Raw genomic sequence first — 22,240 nt, forward strand, 5'->3', positions numbered from 1 at the left:
TCTCCAACTTGTCTACGCCCACTCCACGCCCCTCTTCTCTTCCTGCGCTCTCCTCAGCGCTGCAATGGCGGCGGATTTTGGCGGCAAATGGCACAACACAGTCTTTTCAATAAAGTTACAGTTCATGCACAACAAATCACAGTCTCTAGGCACACATGACCTGATTCTTCAGGCTTAAGTAGATCCTGTTCGTGACGCCAAGTTGCGGAGCGCCCCCACACCGCCGCAGGGCCGAGGGGTACCCGGAGCCGGGCCTCTGGGATCTCAGTCCTGGGGTTGTCACGGTGGCTAGACCCGGTCCGTGGCCCTGTCTGTCAGTGGGGGACGTCCGTTGTAAATAGGTGCTGTTAACGGTGGTGTAGCGGTGCAGTTGTGGGGTGCAGGTCGCGGTAAATAACGAGGACACCAGGTTGCAGTCTCTTTACCTCTTTACTGGAGATCTCTCGGTCCTCAGTCCGGAATCCGGCCCACCAGGCTGCGCAAGTCCGGCCGGTCCAATGGCACCTCCAGAGTTCTCCTCACAGGTGGAAATCAGTGCCTTCCTTCTTAACGCTTTGTGTTGTAGTCCTTCCCTGCTGTGCTTACGGAAAGTACCCCGCAACTGTTGTGTCTGTTTCTTAAGTTCCCTCACAACTCGATTAACTGATCTTCTGCTAATCTTCCGTCTCTTCCTGATGTTACAGTAAGAACGGCACCCGTTTGTCAGGTAGGCCTGGAGTTCTTCCGGGACCCTAGAGACGCCCCTCTCCCGCAATTGCCCCCCAAGACTTCATAGGTGATATGTGGTAGACAGCCCGCCTGAGACTGACTGTCCTGCCGCTGTTTGGAGTATGGCTTAAAGCTGTATATTATTCCACTCCCTCGGCGTTCCGGCCACCGGTAATGCGCCTCAGCAAGGTGCTGCCTCTTTCAACAAAACCCCTGCTGGTATTCTCCTTCTGCTCGATTTCGTTTCTCACTCAGCACAATCTATCTCGCTTCTAATCCTTTCTTAGGGCACCGCCGCTATTCTGAGCAGGCACGGTCCCGTTACGTTCTTTCAATGCCAAGCCTCTGCCAGGATCCCACCCCTGGCAGAGACCCTACTGTCTCTTCCTCCACAACACCCTCTCTCACTAGGTGTTGCTTCGTTCGATCCAGTCAGCTTTCTCTACTAACTTCCTGCCTGACCCCCAGTTTACCCACTATGGTGGGGAGTGGCCTAATGAATAGCACCCTTAGCTCCCCCCGGAGGCCCAGCTGTGAAACATATTGGTGTCTGTGATACCTGATTGGAGGAACTCCTTCAGTGCCATCGAACGCACCATGGCTCCCCTTAGTGGCGGAGCCACAGTACTGCAACGACCAGGACTCTGGGGCGCTGCAGACACACTTCCGTGTGTCCTGGCAGGACACTGCAAAGTGGCCTGTGTGCTGGACGGTCCCAGGTGGGGACAGACGTCCTGGAAGCACACAGTGACCATTCCAGGCTGGAGAGCCTGTGTGCTGGACATAGCACGGACGGTTGGTGTTGGAGGCTCCGGCGAGTGGAGTCGTCCTGGAAGCACCTGGAGACCGTAGACCTGGGAGGTCTGTGTTGAGGACCTGGGACTGACCTGAAGTCAGTGTGAGTGAGAAACGTCTGATGGATACCTCTGTGGAGAAGAGGGATCCAGGAAACCTGTGTGGCACCAACAGGTAACGGGAAGGAACCGTGTGACACTGACCGGGGTCAGAGTAAGAGACATTGTGTATGGGCACCTCGGAGGCCAAGGGGTGTCCAGGAACCCGTAAAGGTTGCCAACGGGTAACGGTCTGAAAACTGTGTATAATGCTGACCGGGGTAAGAGACGAACTGTGGTAAAGATGAATATATGCAGACTGTGTTCAAACTGTTACCAAGTTCCTGTGGATGTGGTTTACATTGTGTGAAATAAACCGAAAAGACTGTTTTTGATAGAAAACCGTGCCCGAGTGCTTTGATTCTGCTGCCAAGCGAGTGTTCCCCAAGACACGTAGTAGGCGCTACGCTACATACCTTTCTGACATTTCCTGTCATGTTGGCTTTTGCAATGATCATAAATAAATCTCAGGGACAGTCCTTGGATGTTGTAGGAATTTATTCGCCTCTCCCGTTGTTTTCACACGGGCAGTTATATGTGGCTTTCTCCAAGGGGAAGAAAAAGCCAACAAATAAGGGTCAAAATATTTGAGACACAGAAGCAAGGTAAACTTATTCCTAACGTTGACAAATGGTTTACTGTCAACTGTGTGTACAAATAAGTCTTTTATTAAGCTTTTTAACAATTGTAAAAGACAAAAAATTTTGTACACAAAAGCGGAACTAACTCCTAGCCGCGGTCTGCGGACCAAACATTGGGCATGGGCAGGGCCTTGGGGGTATGTAGCAATATGTTATATGTTCATGTGGCCTCTAGGGGTCTCACTACTTTTATGTGTGTTCTATATTCGTTGTTTTGGAACTTGTTGGATGTTGTTGCAGACCAGATTCATGTAATGGAGGTTGAGAGATGATGTGAATAAAGAGCCTGGAGATACTCAAAGAGTGTGATTCATGACAGGATTCATCAAACAGAACATGGTGGCAGCCGGGCACAGAACCTGCAAATTCTCAGAGCTTATATGAGGCTGGAACTGCACAGATCACTGCAACTGTAAGTACAGATTCCCTGACAGTACAGCAAAATGGAGACTGGTCTGAAGCCCCCTCAGAGACTGGATGTCACTTCATGTAATCTGTCCCAGACCTGGAGACATTGGAAGGAAGAGTTTACACTGTATGTGGATCTGACTGTGGGCCCCACTGACGATAAACGGAAAGTAAAGCTGTTTTATTACCTAATTGGGGAAAATGGCAGAGAATTAGCCCACACCTTGCTCCCAGACACAGACAACCTCCTCCTAGCAGACATTGTGCAGGCATTTGATCAGGCATTTGATAAACACTGTGACCCAAAGAAGAATGAGACAGTGGAAAGATATACAGTAAGTTTTTCACAAGACATCAGGAGGATGGTGAAAATGTGGACAGATATCTGACAGAGCTGAGGAGACTTGCAGAAACATGTGGCTTTGGAGAGATCAGGGACAGTCTAATCAAGGACAGAATGGTGTGTGGCATAAAGGACAGTCATCTCAAAGAAAGATTACTGAGAGAGGAAGGCATGACTTTAGAGAAATGTATGCAAATCTGCAGGGCTGCTGAGCTCACACAGCACAGCCTGAAGATGATGGCAGGCACCAGTGAGAATGATGATGACAAGGTACATGCAGTATCTATGAAAGGAAAGACAGGACCAGACTACCCTATAAACACTGTCCACTGCAAGTATTGTGGGAAAAGACATGAGAGAGACAAAACCAAGTGTCCAGCATATGGGGAAACCTCCAGGTCATGTGGCAAGAAGAATCATTCCTCTGCTGTCTGCAGGCAGGGAAGAGGCAAACAGTACAGTCAGCTCCACACTGTGACACCAGACACTGACAGTGCAGAGGACATTACATGGCTACAAATGCAGTCTACAACAGAGAAAGTCAATGTAGTCGGGCAGGCAGTAGTGAAGGATGCCAAGCAGCTTTATGCAACATTCTTGTTGGATGAGAAGCCCATTAGATTTCAGCTGGATTGTGGGGCAAGCTGCAATGTAATTTCATTTGATCTGCTAAACAAACAGGTTTCTATTGAGCCAACTGACAAGGTACTGGTGATGTACAACAAAAGTGTTCTGAAACCAATGGGGACATGTAAGCTAAAAATACGAAACCCATGTAACAGAAAGAGTTATAGAGTTGAATTTACCGTGTTACGGGGTGGTAACCATGTACCATTACTGGGAGTAAAAGCAGTTCAGGCAATGGACTTAATAAAAGAACAGTCTCAGAACATTATGTCTGTTGAAGTTGCCCAGGATATACAAAATCCAAAACTAAATGCAGAGCACAACTTGGACATGCAGAAAATAAAAGCAGAGTATGCTGATGTATTTGAAGGTGATGGGTGCTTTGAAGGTAAATATAGGCTAGAAATTGACAACACAGTGCAGCCCACCAGATTACCCACAAGAAGAGTGCCTGTAGCTTTAATGCAACCGCTGAAAGTAGAACTGCAAGATCTACAGAGAAGAGGCATGATAGCACCAGTCCATAAGAGCACAGATTGGCTCAGCAGTTTGGTCATAGTGCAGAAACCATCGGGCAAGTTAAGAATATGTATTGATCCTAAGCCACTCAACAAGGCGCTGAAACGAAACCATTACCTAATGCCAACATTAGATGATGTCCTACCAGATTTATCAAAGGCTAAAATATTTTCTGTATGTGATGTAAAAAATGGATTCTGGCATGTGGCCCTGACTGAAGATTCAAGCTTATTGACAACATTTTCTTCACCATTTGGACGCTTTAAATGGCTGAAAATGCCCATGGGACTAAAACCTGCTCCAGAGATATTCCAGCAGAAATTGATGCAGGTTTTGGAAGGACTTACTGGAGTGAAGACAATAGCGGATGATATCCTGGTAGTGGGAGAAGGTGAAAATATGGAATCTGCAATCAAGGATCACGATCAGAAGATGATACAATTTTTGGACAGATGCAGAGAAAAAAACATAAAGCTGAATTTGGACAAATTCAAATTGAAAATGACAGAAGTGGCCTATATTGGTCATCGACTGACTTCAACTGGGGTCAGAGTGGATCCTGAAAAGGTGAGAGCAATACAAGATTTGCCTACCCCTACTGATGTTTCTGGAGTACAACGATTTTTGGGCATGGTGAATTACCTCTCAAAATTTTGCGGACATCTGTCAGACATGTGTGAGCCACTGAGACAGCTAACCCACAAAGATGTGCGCTGGGAATGGACAGAAAGCCAGGAAACGGCTTTCCGAGCAGTAAAGAATGCATTGCAGATACAGCAACCCTAAAGTATTTCGATCCAGATCGAGAAGTGGTGGTACAATGTGATGCTTCGGAAAAAGGCCTTGGAGCCACATTAATGCAGAACAAACAGCCAATTACATCTGCAAGCAGAGCCCTTACAACAACAGAGCAGGGATATGCGCAGACTGAGAAGGAACTACTGGCTGTGGTATTTGGGATGGAGAAGTTTCACCAGTACACCTATGGTCGACGGGTAACAGTGCAGTCGGATCACAAACCATTGGAGAGCATTACAAAGAAACCATTACTAAATGCCCCAAAGAGACTACAGCGCATGCTGTTGCGACTTCAGAAATATGATGTTGACATCGGGTACTGTCCAGGAAGAGACTTACTGTTTGCAGATACGCTAAGCAGAGCTTACCTTCCTAGCACAAAGGATGAGGAGGAAGACATTGAAACCATCAACATGTGTAACTACCTTGCAGTGTCAAAAGAAAAGGTCAAGCAAATCCAGACTTTTACAGAGAAGGATAAAAGTCTCCAGAGTTTAAAGACTGTCATCTTGCAGGGCTGGCCAAAATACAAGCAGCATGCTCCGAGGGAAGTCTCACCATTCTTCCACATAAGAGATGAATTGTCAGTGCAGCAAGGAATCATCTTTAAAGGAGACAGGGCTGTTATACCTGAAGTTCTCAGAAGAGACATATTGAAAACATTGCACTCTTCTCACTTAGGCATGGAAGGATGCCTACGTCGTGCACGAGAATCAGTTTATTGGCCAGGAATGAATGACCACATAAAAAATTACATAGCACAATGTGAAATATGTGCATCCTGCAATGATAAGCAACCAAAGGAGACATTGCAACCTCATGAAATTCCACATAGGCCTTGGTCAAAAATAGGAACAGACTTGTTCCCATGGAATGACAAAGAATACCTGATTACAGTGGACTATTTCTCTAACTTCTGGGAGGTTGATTTGGTGCAGGACACAAGGGCGAGAACAGTGATTAAAAAACTCAAGGCCCATTTTGCCAGGTATGGCATTCCAGATATCGTTTTCTCTGACAATGCGGCACAGTTTACGTCGGAAGAATTCAAAACTTTCAGTAAGAAGTGGGAATTTGAACACCAGACGTCTTCTCCGAGATATCCTCAGAGTAATGGGAAAGCAGAGTCAGCAGTAAAAACGGCCAAAAGACTCATGCGGAAAGCAAACCAGGCGGGTGCTGATGTATATCTGTCTATACTGGATCATAGAAACACACCCACCCAAGGCCTAGACAGCAGTCCGGCACAGAGGCTCATGAGTAGGCGTACAAAGACACTCGTACCAACTGAGTGTCATCTGTTAGAGCCAAAGCTGCTGGGAAACATCGAAGCTAAATTACAGAAGAATCAAGCGAGGCAAGCTTTCTATTACAATAAATCTGCAAATGATCTGCCCGAGCTCCAGAGAAATGACAACATTCGGCTGCAGCCAAGCAGCACATTTGACACACACTGGCGAAAGGCGAAGGTTGTCCAGAAACTGGGACCTCGGTCCTACGAAATTCTAACAGACGACGGAAGAAGACTAAGGAGGAATCGGAGATATTTGAGGAAAACGCGAGAAAGAGATGATTCATGGCCTTTTGAACAGTATCCAGACACCCAAGACAACGAGGCAGAAAGTACAAGTCAGGCACCAACAGTGACAGCTGACCATCAGGGTGAGGACTCTGGCCAGAGACAGACAATATCAGAAGAACTACCAGATGTACCAGATGTAGAAAGGGACACATCTTATATCACCAGAGCTGGCAGAATTAGCAAAAAGCCGGCGCACCTCAAAGATTATATCTAACTGGATGTACTAGGTTAATTTCTAACTTTGTCATAGTATACTTTAGTTTAGTATCTTTTATTGTTCCTCCAGTTAAAAGAGAAAGGATGTAGCAATATGTTATATGTTCATGTGGCCTCTAGGGGTCTCACTACTTTTATGTGTGTTCTATATTCGTTGTTTTGGAACTTGTTGGATGTTGTTGCAGACCAGATTCATGTAATGGAGGTTGAGAGATGATGTGAATAAAGAGCCTGGAGATACTCAAAGAGTGTGATTCATGACAGGATTCATCAAACAGAACAGGGTAGATCCCAAGTGCGCTCAAACATGTAAAATAGCTTATGCTCAGGAACATTGAGGAATAGCGCTATTGGATAGCTCTACCCGATCATTTCCTTTAGGAATAGGGCTAAGGGATAGCTCTACCCGTTCACTTTCTTCATGGATAGCTCTATCGGATAGCGCTACCCGAACAGTATTAACTACAGAGCTTTTTCATGCACAAAGTAGGAGAGGCAGGAGAGGTACACCAGGTATTTATGTTTGCTATTAGTCTGTACATACCCCAGTCTGGTGCGTGGGTACACCCCATTGCGAGGTCAGTCTGCTCCTTGGTTACACCCCATTGCGTGGTTTGTAATCAATCACTCGTATATGTTAAAGTAACACAAAGAATGCTTACAGCAGTGTCTAAGCAAAAAAAACATGAAAATGTAAATTTCTATGTCAGGCGTCTTCCTCTCTGCTGTTCTTCTAGAAGTTAAAGAACATTGAAAATTTCTCAAATTCCCAATCAAAGCAAAGAGACATATGCATAATGAAAAGTGTAAAGTTCAATGTCCTTGATAGAAGCGTGCAATAAATTAACTCCTAGCTTGTAAATATACGAGTAGAACTGCTTCTAGTTCCCCACCGGATGAACACATTACATATTTCGTTTTATCTTTACATAACAGCATTTTAGTTCCTCACTTCTTGATGGTTTTTGTGCACGGCTAAGAATCGCTTTTTCTTGATGAACTCACCATTAGGTAGGTTGGTATCCCAGAAGTACTCTGGTGAAACTATCTTAGTAGGTTTATTATAGACCAGATACCTGTTCAGATGAGATTCATCCTGCCACACAGCTTCTATACCTTTTTTCTTGTCCTCCATAATACCTTTCTGGCATTCCATACTAAGTTTGTACATTTCTTCCACTTTTCCACCATACAGTGTGGCCGAGTAATAAAAGTCTCCTTCCCCTTCTGGTATATATGCTGCAGAAATTGGTCTACGCTCATATGTGAAGGACTTTGGTTCAGTAAGAAAAAATCCTGGGTGGAGAGTAGCTACCAAATCTCCAAGTATTTCGACTCCTACATGATCATTGAATACCATATCTACATCGACGCATATCAGGTAGTCTATCTCATTGGGCATATACTCCTTGGTGAAAATCGTGAGGGTTTCTATTCTTCTCATGCACACATCCTGCCAGCGTTGGTCAGCAGCCACATTGTGCAGTTGCAAGATGCGTCCATCGGCCATTTTGGGTTTAACTACATCATTAACTTTGTCCGTGAATACACAGTATGTAACATTGTGGCCAACCATGAAATAACGTTCCGCAGACTCCAAGAATGGTAGAAGGAATCGGATATACCTATAAAGAATAAATTGACTTCATTATATACAATAATGGGCTTTGACCTGAAGTCACTTCTACATTACTGAAAACCTGATACTTTTGCATTCTTATAAACACTGTAATAATTTATATAATTCTAGACTTCAAGCAAATTTTATCTTGCAGCAGTTATATTTAGTGATGAGCGACTGTACTCCTTGCTCGGATTTTCCCGAGCACACTCGGGTGACCTCCGAGTATTTATGACTGCTCGGAGATTTAGTTTTCATCCCGGCAGTTGAATGATTTACAGCTACTAGCCAGGCTATGTACATTTGGAGGTTGCCTGATTGCTAGGGAATCCCCACATGTATTCAAGCTGTCTAGTAGCTGTAAATCATTCAGCTGAAAACTAAATCTCCGAGCAGTCATAAATACTCGGAGGTCACTCGAGTGTGCTCTGGAAAACCCAAGCAATGAGTACACTCGCTCATCACTAGTTATATTATATTGATGTGGCAGGTTATTATAATCTTATTGTTATCAGTTTATGAGTTTAATTTGCAAATTAACACTCTTCTGGAAGCAAATTAAAAAAAATCATGACAGTATTGCCTAACACTCTATACTCTCAATGTCTGAGCATTTAAACAGCCATGCAAAATGAAAAAGGATATTAAGAGAGCCAGACACTTAAGCTAGAGCAGGGGTGGACACTTACAGCTTGGGGCCCATGTGCAAGAAATGTGTCTGGGCCCCTTTCCTTTTATGGCGACAAAGCTATATATATACAGGTCCTTCTCAAAAAATTAGCATATAGTGTTAAATTTCATTATTTACCATAATGTAATGATTACAATTAAACTTTCATATATTATAGATTCATTATCCACCAACTGAAATTTGCCAGGTCTTTTATTGTTTTAATACTGATGATTTTGGCCTACAACTCCTGATAACCCAAAAAACCTGTCTCAATAAATTAGCATATTTCAACCGTCCAATCAAATAAAAGTGTTTTTTAATAACAAACAAAAAAAACATCAAATAATAATGTTCAGTTATGCACTCAATACTTGGTCGGGAATCCTTTGGCAGAAATGACTGCTTCAATGCGGCGTGGCATGGAGGCAATCAGCCTGTGACACTGCTGAGATGTTATGGAGGCCCAGGATGCTTCAATAGCGGCCTTAAGCTCATCCAGAGTGTTGGGTCTTGCGTCTCTCAACTTTCTCTTCACAATATCCCACAGATTCTCTATGGGGTTCAGGTCAGGAGAGTTGGCAGGCCAATTGAGCACAGTAATACCATGGTCAGTAAACCATTTACCAGTGGTTTTGGCACTGTGAGCAGGTGCCAGGAAGCATGAAGTGCTCCAAAATCTCCTGATAGCTAGCTGCATTCACCCTGCCCTTGATGAAACACAGTGGACCAACACCAGCAGCTGACATGGCACCCCACACCATCACTGACTGGGTACTTGACACTGGACTTCAGGCATTTTGGCATTTCCTTCTCCCCAGTCTTCCTCCAGACTCTGGCACCTTGATTTCCGAATGACATGCAAAATTTGCTTTCATCAGAAAAAAGTACTTGGGACCACTTAGCAACAGTCCAGTGCTGCTTCTCTGTAGCCCAGGTCAGGCGCTTCTGCCGCTGTTTATGGTTCAAAAGTGGCTTTACCTGGGGAATGCGGCACCTGTAGCCCATTTCCTGCACACGCCTGTGCACGGTGGCTCTGGATGTTTCCACACCAGACTCAGTCCACTGCTTCCTCAGGTTCCCCAAGGTCTGGAATCGGTCCTTCTCCACAATCTTCCTCAGGGTCCGGTCACCTCTTCTCGTTGTACAGCGTTTTCTGCCACATTGTTTCCTTCCAACAGACTTACCATTGAGGTGCCTTGATACAGCACTCTGGGAACAGCCTATTTGTTGAGAAATTTCTTTCTGGGTCTTACCCTCTTGCTTGAGGGTGTCAATGATGGCCTTCTTGACATCTGTCAGGTCGCTAGTCTTACCCATGATGGGGGTTTTGAGTAATGAACCAGGCAGGGAGGTTTTAAAAGCCTCAGGTATCTTTTGCATGTGTTTAGAGTTAATTAGTTGATTCAGAAGATTAGGGTAATAGGTCGTTTAGAGAACCTTTTCTTGATATGCTAATTTATTGAGACAGGTTTTTTGGGTTATCAGGAGTTGTAGGCCAAAATCATCAGTATTAAAACAATAAAAGACCTGACAAATTTCAGTTGGTGGATAATGAATCTATAATATATGAAAGTTTAATTGTAATCATTACATTATGGTAAATAATGAAATTTAACACTATATGCTAATTTTTTTAGAAGGACCTGTATATATATATATATATATATATATATATATATATATATATATATATATATATATATATATATATATACACTGCTCAAAAAAATAAAGGGAACACTTAAACTACAGAATATAACTCCAAGTAAATCAAACTTCTGTGAAATCAAAATGTCCACTTAGGAAGCAACACTGTTTGACAATTATTTCATATACTGTTGTGCAAATGGAATAGACAATAGATGGAAATTATTGGCAATTATCAAGACACACTCAATAAAGGAGTGGTTCTGCAGGTGGGGACCACAGACCACATCTCAGTACCAATGCTTTCTGGCTGATGTTTTGGTCACTTTTGAATGTTGGTTGTGCTTTCACACTTGTGGTAGCATGAGACGGACTCTACAACCCTACACAAGTGGCTCAGGTAGTGCAGCTCATCCAGGATGGCACATCAATGCTAGCTGTGGCAAGAAGGTTTGCTGTGTCTGTCAGCGTAGTGTCCAGAGGCTGGAGGCGCTAACAGGAGACAGGCCAGTACACCAGGAGATCTGGAGGCGGCTGTAGGAGGGTAACAACCCAGCAGCAGGACCGCTAACTCAGCCTTTGTGCAAGGAGGAACAGGAGGAGCACTGCCAGAACCCTGCAAAATGACCTCCAGCAGGCCACAAATGTGCATGTGTCTGCACAAACGGTTAGAAACCGACTCCATGAGGATGGTCTCAGTGCCCGATGTCCACAGATGGGGGTTATGCTCACAGCCCAACACCGTGCAGGACGCTTGGCATTTGCCACAGAACATCAGGATTGGCAAATTCACCACTGGCACCCTGTGCTCTTCACAGATAAAAGCAGGTTCACACTGAGCCCATGTGACCGACATGACAGAGTCTGGAGATGCCATGGAGAGCGATCCGTTGCCTGTAATATCCTTCAGCATGACCAGTTTGGCAGTGGGTCAGTAATACTGTGGGGTGGCATTTCTTTGGAGGGGCACACAGCCCTCCATGTGCTCACCAGAGGTAGCCTAACTGCCATTAGGAACCAAGATGAGATCCTCAGACCCCTTGTGAGCCCATATGCTGGTGCGGTTGGCCCTGGGTTCCTCCTAATGCAGGACAATGCCAGACCTCATGTCTCAAGATGAAGGCATTGAAGCTATGGACTGGCCTGGCTGTTCCCCAAACCTGAATCCGATTGAACACTTCTGGGACATCATGTCTCGCACCATCCACCAAAGTCACGTTGCACCACAGACTGTCCAGGAGTTGGCGGATGCTTTAGTCCAGGTCTGGGAGGAGATCCCTCAGGAGACCATCCGCCGCCTCATCAGGAGCATGCCCAGGCGTTGTAGGGAGGTTATACAGGCACATGGAGGCCACACACACTACTGAGCATCATTTCCTTGTCTTGAGGCACTTCCACTGAAGATGGATCAGCCTCTAACTTCATTTTCCACTTTGATTTTGAGCATCATTCCAACTCCAGACCTCCATGGGATACTAGTTGTGATTTACATTGATCATTTTTAGCTTTTATTGTTCTCAACACCTTCCACTATGTAATGAATAAAGATTTACAACTGGAATATTTCATTCAGTGATATCTAAGATGCAGAATTTTAGTGTTCCTTTTATTTTTTTGAGTGTATATATATATATATATATATATATATATATATATATATATATATATATATAGCCACACACAAATATGTATATATTACATAGTCTCCTTTGTTATGTATATTACCGTCCTCTATTATACAGTGCCCGCTCTTGTTATGTACAGTACCGTCCCTTACATATTGGATTATATAGAGCCCTGTTTTTTTATTACATACCGTCCTGTCTTGTCAGATGTACAGTACAGACCAAAAGTTTGGACTCACCTTCTCATTGAAAGATTTTCCTGTATTTTCATGACTATGAAAATTGTACATTCACACTGAAGGCATCAAAACTATGAATTAACACATGTGGAATTATATACTTAACGAAAAAGTGTGAAACAACTGAAATTATGTCTTATATTCTAGGTTTTTCAAAGTAGCCACCTTTTGCTTTGATGACTGCTTTGCACACTCTTTGCATTATCTTGATGAGCTTCAAGAGGTAGTCACCGGGAATGGTCTTCTAACAATCTTGAAGGAGTTCCTAGAGCTGCTTAGCACTTGTTGGCCCTTTTGCCTTCACTTGGCGGTCCAGCTCACCCCAAACCATCTCGATTGGGTTCAGGTCTGGTGACTGTGGAGGCCAGGTCATCTGGCGTAGCACCCCATCACTCTCCTTCTTGGTCAAATAGCCCTTACACAGCCTGGAGGTGTGTTTGGGGTCATTGTCCTGTTGAAAAATAAATGATGGTCCAACTAAACGCAAACCGGATGGAATAGCATGCCGCTGCAAGATGCTATGGTAGCCATGCTGGTTCAGTATGCCTTCAATTTTGAATAAATCCTCAACAGTGTCACCAGCAAAGCACCCCGACACCATCACACCTCCTCCTCCATGCTTCACGGTGGGAACCAGGCATGTAGAGTCCATCCGTTCACCTTTTCTGCGTCGCACAAAGACACGGTGGTTGGAACCAAAGATCTCAAATTTGGACTCATCAGACCAAAGCACAGATTTCCACTAGTCTAATGTCCATTCCTTGTGTTCTTTAGCCCAAACAAGTCTCTTCTGCTTGTTGCCTGTCCTTAGCAGTGGTTTCCTAGCAGCTATTTTACCATGAAGGCCAGCTGCACAAAGTATCCTCTTAACAGTTGTTGTAGAGATGTGTCTGCTGCTAGAACTCTGTGTGGCATTGACCTGCTCTCTAATTTGAGCTGCTGTTAACCTGCGATTTCTGAGGCTGGTGACTCGGATAAACTTATCCTTAGAAGCAGAGGTGACTCTTGGTCTTCCTTTCCTGGGGCGGTCCTCATGTGAGCCAGTTTCTTTGTAGCGCTTGATGGTTTTTGCCACTGCACTTGGGGACACTTTCAAAGTTTTCCCAATTTTTCAGACTAACTGACCTTCATTTCTTAAAGTAATGATGGCCACTAGTTTTTCTTTACTTAGCTGCTTTTTTCTTGCCATAATACAAATTCTAACAGACTATTCAGTAGGACTATCAGCTGTGTAGCCACCAGACTTCTGCACAACACAACTGATGGTCCCAACCCCATTTATAAGGCAAGAAATCCCACTTATTAACCCTGACAGGGCACACCTGTGAAGTGAAAACCATTCCCGGTGACTACCTCTTGAAGCTCATCAAGAGAATGCCAAGAGTGTGCAAAGCAGTCATCAAAGCAAAAGGTGGCTACTTTTAAGAACCTAGAATATAAGACATAATTTCAGTTGTTTCACACTTTTTTGTGAAGTATATAATTCCACATATGTTAATTCATAGTTTTGATGCTTTCAGTGTGAATGTACAATTTTCAAAGTCATGAAAATACAGAAAAATCTTTAAATGAGAAGGTGTGTCCAAACTTTTGGTCTGTACTGTATAATGCAATGATGGCTGATGGAGCATGGGAAAGCTTCTTTTCTAATGGAGGACCTGATGGACTGGTCGTCTGGTCACCGGCTCCTGCACAAGCAGTCATTTTATATCTAAAAAGAGAGGGGACTACAGTATGTAATAAAAGAGGGCGCTGTGAATAACAAAATTAACAAGAATACACTATGTAAGAGACAGCACTGTACATAACAGCAGAGGAAGCTATATAATAAGGGATGGAACCCTATATAACTAGAGAGGATGGTACGTAATAAGGGACGGTGTTAAATATAATAAAAGAGGAAATTATGTAACTATGGATGATGTTATACAGAATTAGTGAGTACACTATATACTAAGTGACTGTGCTATACATAATAAGTACATACACTCTATACTAAGGGACTGTGTGAGACATAATAAGTGAGTACAGTATATACTAAGGGACTGTGTTGGACATAATAAGCGATAATAATGTCTTTCTCCACCTCCCCCAGTTCCTAAGTCCATTATAAGTCCCCCTTCTTCCCATCCCAATCCCCCACACCCCTCATTGTCCTCCTCCCCTGCATCCCATTATTGTCCTCTCACCCACCACATCATTACCCATTCCACCACCTCCATCATTTCCTCCTCCCCCACCACCCCCATTGTTGCCCTTTCCACCACCTCCATCATTGCTTTCTCCCCTACCACCCCATCATTGCCCTCTCCATCACTCCCATCATTGCCCTTTCCACCACCTCCATCATTGTCTTCTCCTCCACCACCACCATTGCCTTCTTCTCCACCACTCCCATCATTGTCTTTTCCACTACCACCATCATTGCCTTCTCCCCAACCTCCATCATTGCCTTCTCTCCCACCCCCATCATTGCCCTTTCCACCACCTCCATAATTTCCTCCTCCCCCACCACCCCCATTATTGCCCTTTCCACCATCACCATCATTGTCCTTTCCACTACCATCATTGCATTCTCCCCCACCACCCCATCATTGTTCTTTCTACCACCTCCATCACTGCTTTTTCCACCACCACCCCATCATTGCCTTTTCCACCACCTCCATCATTGCTTTCTCTCCTACCACCCCATCATTGCCCTCTCCATCACTCCCATTATTGCCCTTTCCACCACCTCCATCATTGTCTTCTCCTCCACCACTTCCATCATTGCCTTCTTCCCCACCACTCCCATCATTGTCTTTTCCACTACCACCATCATTGCCTTATCCCTCACCCCATCATTGTCCTTTTCACCACCTCCATCATTTCCTCCTCCCCCACCAACCCCATAATTGCCCTTTCCACCACCCCCATCCTTGCCCATTCCACCACCTCCATCATTTCCTTCCCCTCCACCCCCATTATTGCCCTTTCCACCACCTCCATCATTGCCTTCTCCCCACCATCCCCATCATTGCCCTCTCCATCACCCCATCATTGCCTTCTCTCCATTACCCCATCATTGCCCTCTCCATTACCCCATCATTGCCTTCTCTCCATTACCCCATCCTTGCCCTCTCCATCACCCCATCATTGCCTTCTCCCCATTACCCCATCATTGCCCTCTCCATCACCCCATCATTGCCTTCTCTCCATTACCACCATCATTGCCCTTTCTTAATTAATTTCTTAATTAATTTCTTAATTAATTTCTCTACCTCCTCCGCAGCACACTCAGCTCCAGCTCACAGCAGAGCAGGAGCCGAAGGTCATTAGCATATCGCATCCTATGCTCATGCATCGGATGCCATACCCTGGTGTGACTTCAGCCTTAAACTAACATACAGACAGATTTTTCAGGGAACTTGCTCCTAATGCTGCCACAGAAGGAACCTCCCTCGCTTACGCAGTTGTCTGAATGACAGCCAAGACTTGTGTCTGGCGACGTAAGATAAAGAGCCAACATAAGATATAGACCCTGTTAAATTAAAAAAAAGTGTGAACCGATGAGCAATCCAATCTGCCTTACAGATTTGCAGAACAGTTGCCTGGTGTTGGGAAGACCTAGGAGGCTTCCACAACCTGCATAAATGGCATCCTATCCCTGAAAGGGGGAGATCTGGCCTTCACCCTACATGCAATGAGATAGGCCGATCATATCCAGTGAGCAATAGTTGCCTTAGAGGTGGCCAGGTCTCTGCGCAGGCCTTCCAGAATGATAAAGGCATTTCTGAACAGAGCATGGGCTGACAAGTAGGACAGCACAGTTCTGAAAATGTCCAGCTTGTACAAAACTCTCTCAGGAGAATGAGCAGGCATAGGGCTGAAGGAAGGTAAGACAACATCTTTGCTAAGGCGAAAAGCTGAAATCACCTTAAGGATAAAAGACAGAACTAGCCTCAACTAAATGTCTAGGTGCAGGACAAAATAAAGAGCATGACAGGAGAGGGCAGCCAGCTCCGAAACCTGCGTGATGGAGGTAATTTCTAGAAACGCCACCTTACCGGGAAGACAGAATGTCGAGATGTCTCTAATTGGCTCATAGAGTGGGGACTGAAGTGCGTTTAAACCTTTTTTCCAAGGGTCTCTTGCTCCATGAGAACTCCCAGTCGCTCAGTTTAATGGCAAGTCTATTAAGGCTGCGATACTAAGTACATCAGGCCTGGAACCAGTTATCCAGATTAGAATTAAAGCATGCAAGCCCTTGTTATCATGTATCTACCATTGTACTTGAAAGGCCGTAATAATCTTTTCCAACATGGTCCCGAGCAGTTGAGGACACTGAAGCGGAAGACCTGTGAGTGATCTCTTGGAAGCAAAGTCTGCCTTCCACACTCTGAGACAATACTGCTTGCCACTTGAGCTAAGCAGCCAACTGTATTGTATATCAACTGTAACGCTCGCGCCCAGACTGGTTGGCTCAGGCGTCCGGGGGTGTGGCCCCACTGGACCACTGACCAGACTACCCTGGAAGGGGAGTAACTAAGTAGCTTCCTAGGTGTTCGCTGGAGCCTCTGATGGTGAGGTCAGACTTGTGCGGCAGGTAGTTACCAGGTACCACTCCAGGGTGGTGTCTGGCTGTGGCTGTTGATCCCACCGGGGGACAGGACACAGGCAGGCAGGCATGGCTGTGACACTGGCAGGCGGACGGGTACGTCTGAGACACTGGCGGACAGACAGGCACGACTGAGACTCTGGCAGGCGGGCACAGCTGGCACTCAGGCAGGACAGGCGGATATGGCTGATACTCTGGTAGGACAGGTAGGAACTGGTATACAAGTGGGTGTATGGAAACAGGTAAGAACCTGTTCAGACTGGAGGATATATGGGAACAGGTAGAGAACTGTTCAGACTGGTGAATATAAGGAAACAGGTAGAGACCTGTACGGCAAGTTGCAGAACAGAGGTAGAGCAAGACCGCAGGAGCGGATGCAAAGCAGAACCACAGGAGGCGGAGCCAAGAGCAGAAGCGTAGGAGGCAAAGCCAAAAGCAGAGAAGGAAGAAGCGGAGCTAAGATCAGAGAAGGAGGAGGCGGAGTCAAGAGCAGAGAAGGAGGAGCCAAGAGCGAACCCGCTGGAGGCGGAGCCAAGAGCGGAGCCGCTGGAGGTGGAGCCAAGAGCAGAACCACTGGAGGCAAAGCCAAGAGCCAGAAGGTGCAGAGCCACAGGTTGTGGCAAGCAGAGCAGAGTAGCACAGAGACATGGGTTGTGGCAAGCAGAGCAGAGAAGCACAGAGCCACGGGTTGTGGTGAGCAGAGCAGAGAGGTGAAAAGCCACAGGTTGTGGTGAGTGGAGCAGAGAGGTGCAGAGCCACTGGTAGTGGCAAGCAGAGCAAAGAGGTGCAGAGCCACTGATTGTGCCAAGCAGAGCAGAGAGGGAACACAGAGGTACACACAGCAGAGTGGGAATGGCAAACAAACAAAGAAAGAACAGGAATGGACATAGACCAGAGTACAGACAGCAACAGACATGGATACACAAATGGAACACAGTAGCAAATAGTAACTGAAGGAAATAGTTTGCTCAGGCATCCTCCAATGGGTGAGGACGGCTTAAGTATCAGAGGCCTCTAGGCAATTGGCCAGGGACACCTTAGGGGGGTGCACACAGTCTCAATAAGAATCTGGATTTGCCAGCGCCGCCCCCCTATGCACACAGCCAGGAAGTGTACACAGAGCAAGCATCCATGAGGCACACGGCATGGAGCCAGCAGCAGACAGAACTCACAGCATGGCACGGGGTGAGTGAGTTGATGTATCAGGCAGGTGGGGGATGGAAGGCCAGGCAGTGATGCCAGCAGGGTTGTTACAGTACCCCCTCCTTTACGGCCCCTCTTCTTCAAGCCCACCAGAATGATCTGTAGAAGAAGAAAGGGTCCACTGTCACGCTCACGCCCTGACTGGTGGGCGTGAGCTTGGGGGGTTTGTGGCCCCACTGAGCCACAAACCAGACTACCCTGGAAGGGGCGTGACTATGACAGCTGCCTTGGTCTTCTCTGGAGCCTCTGATGGTGAGGTCAGACTTGTGCCGCAGACAGCTGCCAGGTTCTACTCCAGGGTGGTGTCTGGCTGTGGCTGCTGATCCCACTTGGAGAACAGGAACACTAGGACAGGTGCAGGCATCAGGCAGGACTAGCAGAAGAGCACGGATGAAACTCAGATGAGTAGGCTGGCACGGCAGAGACACAGGGCTAACAGGTATGGCAGAGACACAGGGCTGGCAGGTACCGCAGAGACACAGGGCTGGCAGGTACAGCAGAGACACAGGGCTGGCAGGTACGGCAGAGACACAGGGCTGGCAGGTACGGCAGAGACTCAGGGCAGGTTGGTGTGGTGTATGAAGGAACAGGTAAGGACCTGTTCACACAGGAGATGCAGGTAAGGAAACTAGCAGGAAGGAATGGAGTATGAAGGAACAGGGTGGGACCTGTTCACACAGGAGGTGGACCGCAAGGTATGCGGAGAGGAACTGCAGCAAAGAGATGCTGCAGAAGCAAGAGCCAGCATGAAGCAGAACCGCAAGAGTACGGAGCACAGGTAGAGCCACAGAGAGACAAGGGTAGAGAGCAAGGTAGAACCACAAAGTGCAGAGCCAAGAACAGAGCGAAGGCACAGAGTGCAGAGCCAAGAGCAGAGCGAAGGCACAGAGTGCAGAACCAAGAACAGAGCAAAGGCACAGAGTGCAGAGCCAAGAGCAGAGCGGAGGCACAGAGTACAGAGCCAAGAGCAGAGTGGAGGCACAGAGTGCAGAACCAAGAGCAGAGCGGAGGCACAGAGTGCAGAGCAAATCCACAGAGTGCATAGACAAGAGCAGAGCAAGCTCCAGAGTGCAGAGCAAAGTCACAGGTTGCAGAGAAAGACACAAAGCAAGGTCGCAGAGTGCGGAGTCGAGAGCAGAGCAGAGAGGCTCTAGGAAAGACACAGCAGGGAAAGAAGCCACAGACAAGGAGACAAAGGTAGGACAAAGTTCAGACAAGGTAATAGAACAAGACAAGGTATAAGAACAAAGACACAGGGACCAGGATATTCAGCCTCCTGGAGGGAAGAGAAACAAGATACAAGGCAAAGCAAGGAGAACAGCCTTCAGAGAAGGCAAGACACAGAGCAAGGCCTGGCAGCTCAGAAGCAAAACACCAACTGAGTTAACACATTGCACAGGCCCAGTCCACTGGGTGGAGCTGCCCTAAACACTGGAGACCTCTTGGTAATTGTTCAGGAACAGATTAGACAGGTGCATCTGATTCCTATAAGAATCAGAGAGTTCAGGCACCGCCCCCCTATGCACACAGCCAGGAAGCATGCAGAGAGCAGAGGCACAGAATACGGAGCTGGCAACATACAGAAACCACACCATAACCTGGAGCAGTGGGTAAGATAGTGTGTGGGATGAGAGGCCATGCCGTGATGTCAGCAGAGTTATTACAGTACCCCCCCTTTATGGCCCCTCTTCTTCAAGCCCACCAGAATGATCTGTAGAAGAAGAAAGGGTCCACTCACAATCCAAGTCATCGTGACATCTTTAGGGTAGAACAAAGCAGACAGGTCACCAGGAATCTCAGATAGCAAAGTGTTTTTGTGCTCAATGGGGTTAGCTTCCACAATGGGCTGGACTATTTCCTCCGGGTAGATAAGAAGCAGGGACTTGGATGCTACTGACTTAACATCTGCATAAGCTGAACAGTTGGAAACTGAAAATCCTCTTACCGGGTTCAACTTCTGCCCGTAATCCCGAGAAAATTGGTCCTCCTCTTCCAGATCAGGGGAAATTGGAGACAAGAAAACTTCCGTTTTGGTATCTTCACCAGCCGGCCACATGGAAGCTGAGGGAATTCTCACAGGATACATCTTCTGCCCGATATCCAGAGACAAATTTACAGGTAGCAGAGATGTTCTTGGGTACTGAACACAGGAAAAGTCATTGGAGCTGAGTGAGGAGAACAACTGCTTCACCGGATCAGAGAAAAACGGAGAGGAGGAAACTTCTGTTTCGGAATCTTCACCAACCAACCACTTGGACGCTGAAGGTACCCACATAGGAACCATCTTCTGCCCATTATCCAGAAGAAAAAGTCCAAGAGGCGGGGATGTTCCTAAGAACAGATTACAGGCATAGTCGTTAGAGTTGTGTGGAGAGATTTTCACCGTTTCCCCATCTTTGGTGACATCAGCACACCTTGACTCGACGACTAGCAGACCAGCTGAAGAAGACGACACAGTTGACTGTCTTTGACGCATGGGAACCAGACACTTCTCATGACTGGGTAAATTCAAACAAAGCATTTTGCTGGAACTCTTGACCAGAGCGGGTGGTAGAGTCCTTGGCTCAGAATGACCCATGGGCATAACATTCAGCATACGGATGACAAACTTCGAGTATAAGACTCCAACCTGGAGATGTAGTTGTCCTTAAGGACTAGACTGCTCTTGAATACGGCTTAACCATCTTCAGACAACGCCCTCACCGGGTTCTGGAGCTGAAAGACGGAGACCACACACCGACTCCGAATAGCTGGCGACTTTACCACACCAAAGCTCCTGGAAAACAGAGACACAGTCTTTGATTTTGATGGAGAGGAAGTACTCTCGCCAAGGGCAGCCTCTCCTGCTGGCCCAGGGTTTCGGAGTTTAAAATTCACAGAGCAGAGCCGTCTGAATGTTCCTTACAACCGCAGCGATACCACGTTCCCTTCTTGCGGCTGGATTTGGGCTGCTGCTTTGCCAGCCCACTTTTCTCAGCCTTCTTGGGATTTGCTTGGGTAGCTGCTGGGACAGAAAGAGGAACAGGTGGGTTTTGGATGGACTTGGTGTGACGTGGCAGTTTCCTCTGGGGTTTCACTTGTCTGGACCGTCTCTGGGATCTAGTGATGGAAGACTTTGCAGGAGGAGCTGGCTTAGGTGCTTTGAAGGCTTTAAGGAAGACCTAGGGAAGGTCTCAAGGTTCGAGAGGATAGGATCCCTTGCTTCCCAGAGGGGGCTAATCCAACTCAATGCATCTCCTGCTAGGTAGGACTTCAGGAATCCCACCTTGGTCCGATCGAAGGTGAAATCGGAAGCATTCTCTTCGATATTCATCAAGCAACGCACCAGGAACTCAATGCACTCCTCTGGATTCCCATAGAATCTTAGTGGAGGCTTCGGAAGGAGTTTTTCATAAACGGCAAGCTGATTATACATCTCATCAGAGACTACAATTCCATCTACTACAGAAACAGTCTGGAATCCTGATCGGGTAAAAACTTTTTTCGTTCTCCTATGCTGGCAAGAAGAAAGTTTCTCGCTGAGAGCGATGGCTCATGGAACTCAGTGGGGACCATGGCCTGAGCAATCTGTAACACTCGTGCCCAGACTGGTTGGCGCAGGCGTCCGGGGGTGTGGCCCCACTAGACCACTGACCAGACTACCCTGGAAGGGGCGTAACTAAGTAGCTTCCTAGGTGTTCGCTGGAGCCTCTGATGGTGAGGTCAGACTTGTGCGGCAGGTAGTTACAAGGTACTGCTCCAGGGTGGTGTCTGGCTGTGGCTGCTGATCCCACTGGGGTACAGGACACAGGCAGGCAGGCACGGCTGACACCTCTCAGGCTGACGTGTGCGGCTGAGACACTGGCAGGCAGACGGGCATGGCTGGCACTCTGGCAGGACAGGCAGACAGGGCTGATACTC

At 46.6% G+C, this 22,240-nt stretch overlaps 1 protein-coding gene across 1 annotated transcript in view; it reads right to left on the reverse strand.

Annotated features, from left to right (window-relative positions):
• Positions 1-7,236: 7,236 nt before the first annotated feature.
• LOC143788898 (histo-blood group ABO system transferase 1-like) overlaps positions 7,237-22,240 on the reverse strand; it is a 72,507-nt gene continuing 57,503 nt past the window's right edge. The window contains exon 3 of the mRNA XM_077278827.1: positions 7,237-8,360. Coding sequence (XP_077134942.1) covers positions 7,676-8,360 — 685 coding nt within the window. The 3' untranslated portion in view covers positions 7,237-7,675. The remainder of the gene's footprint in view (positions 8,361-22,240) is intronic.

This window comes from Ranitomeya variabilis, chromosome 8 (assembly GCF_051348905.1).
Source record: "Ranitomeya variabilis isolate aRanVar5 chromosome 8, aRanVar5.hap1, whole genome shotgun sequence".
Lineage (NCBI taxonomy): Eukaryota > Metazoa > Chordata > Amphibia > Anura > Dendrobatidae > Ranitomeya > Ranitomeya variabilis.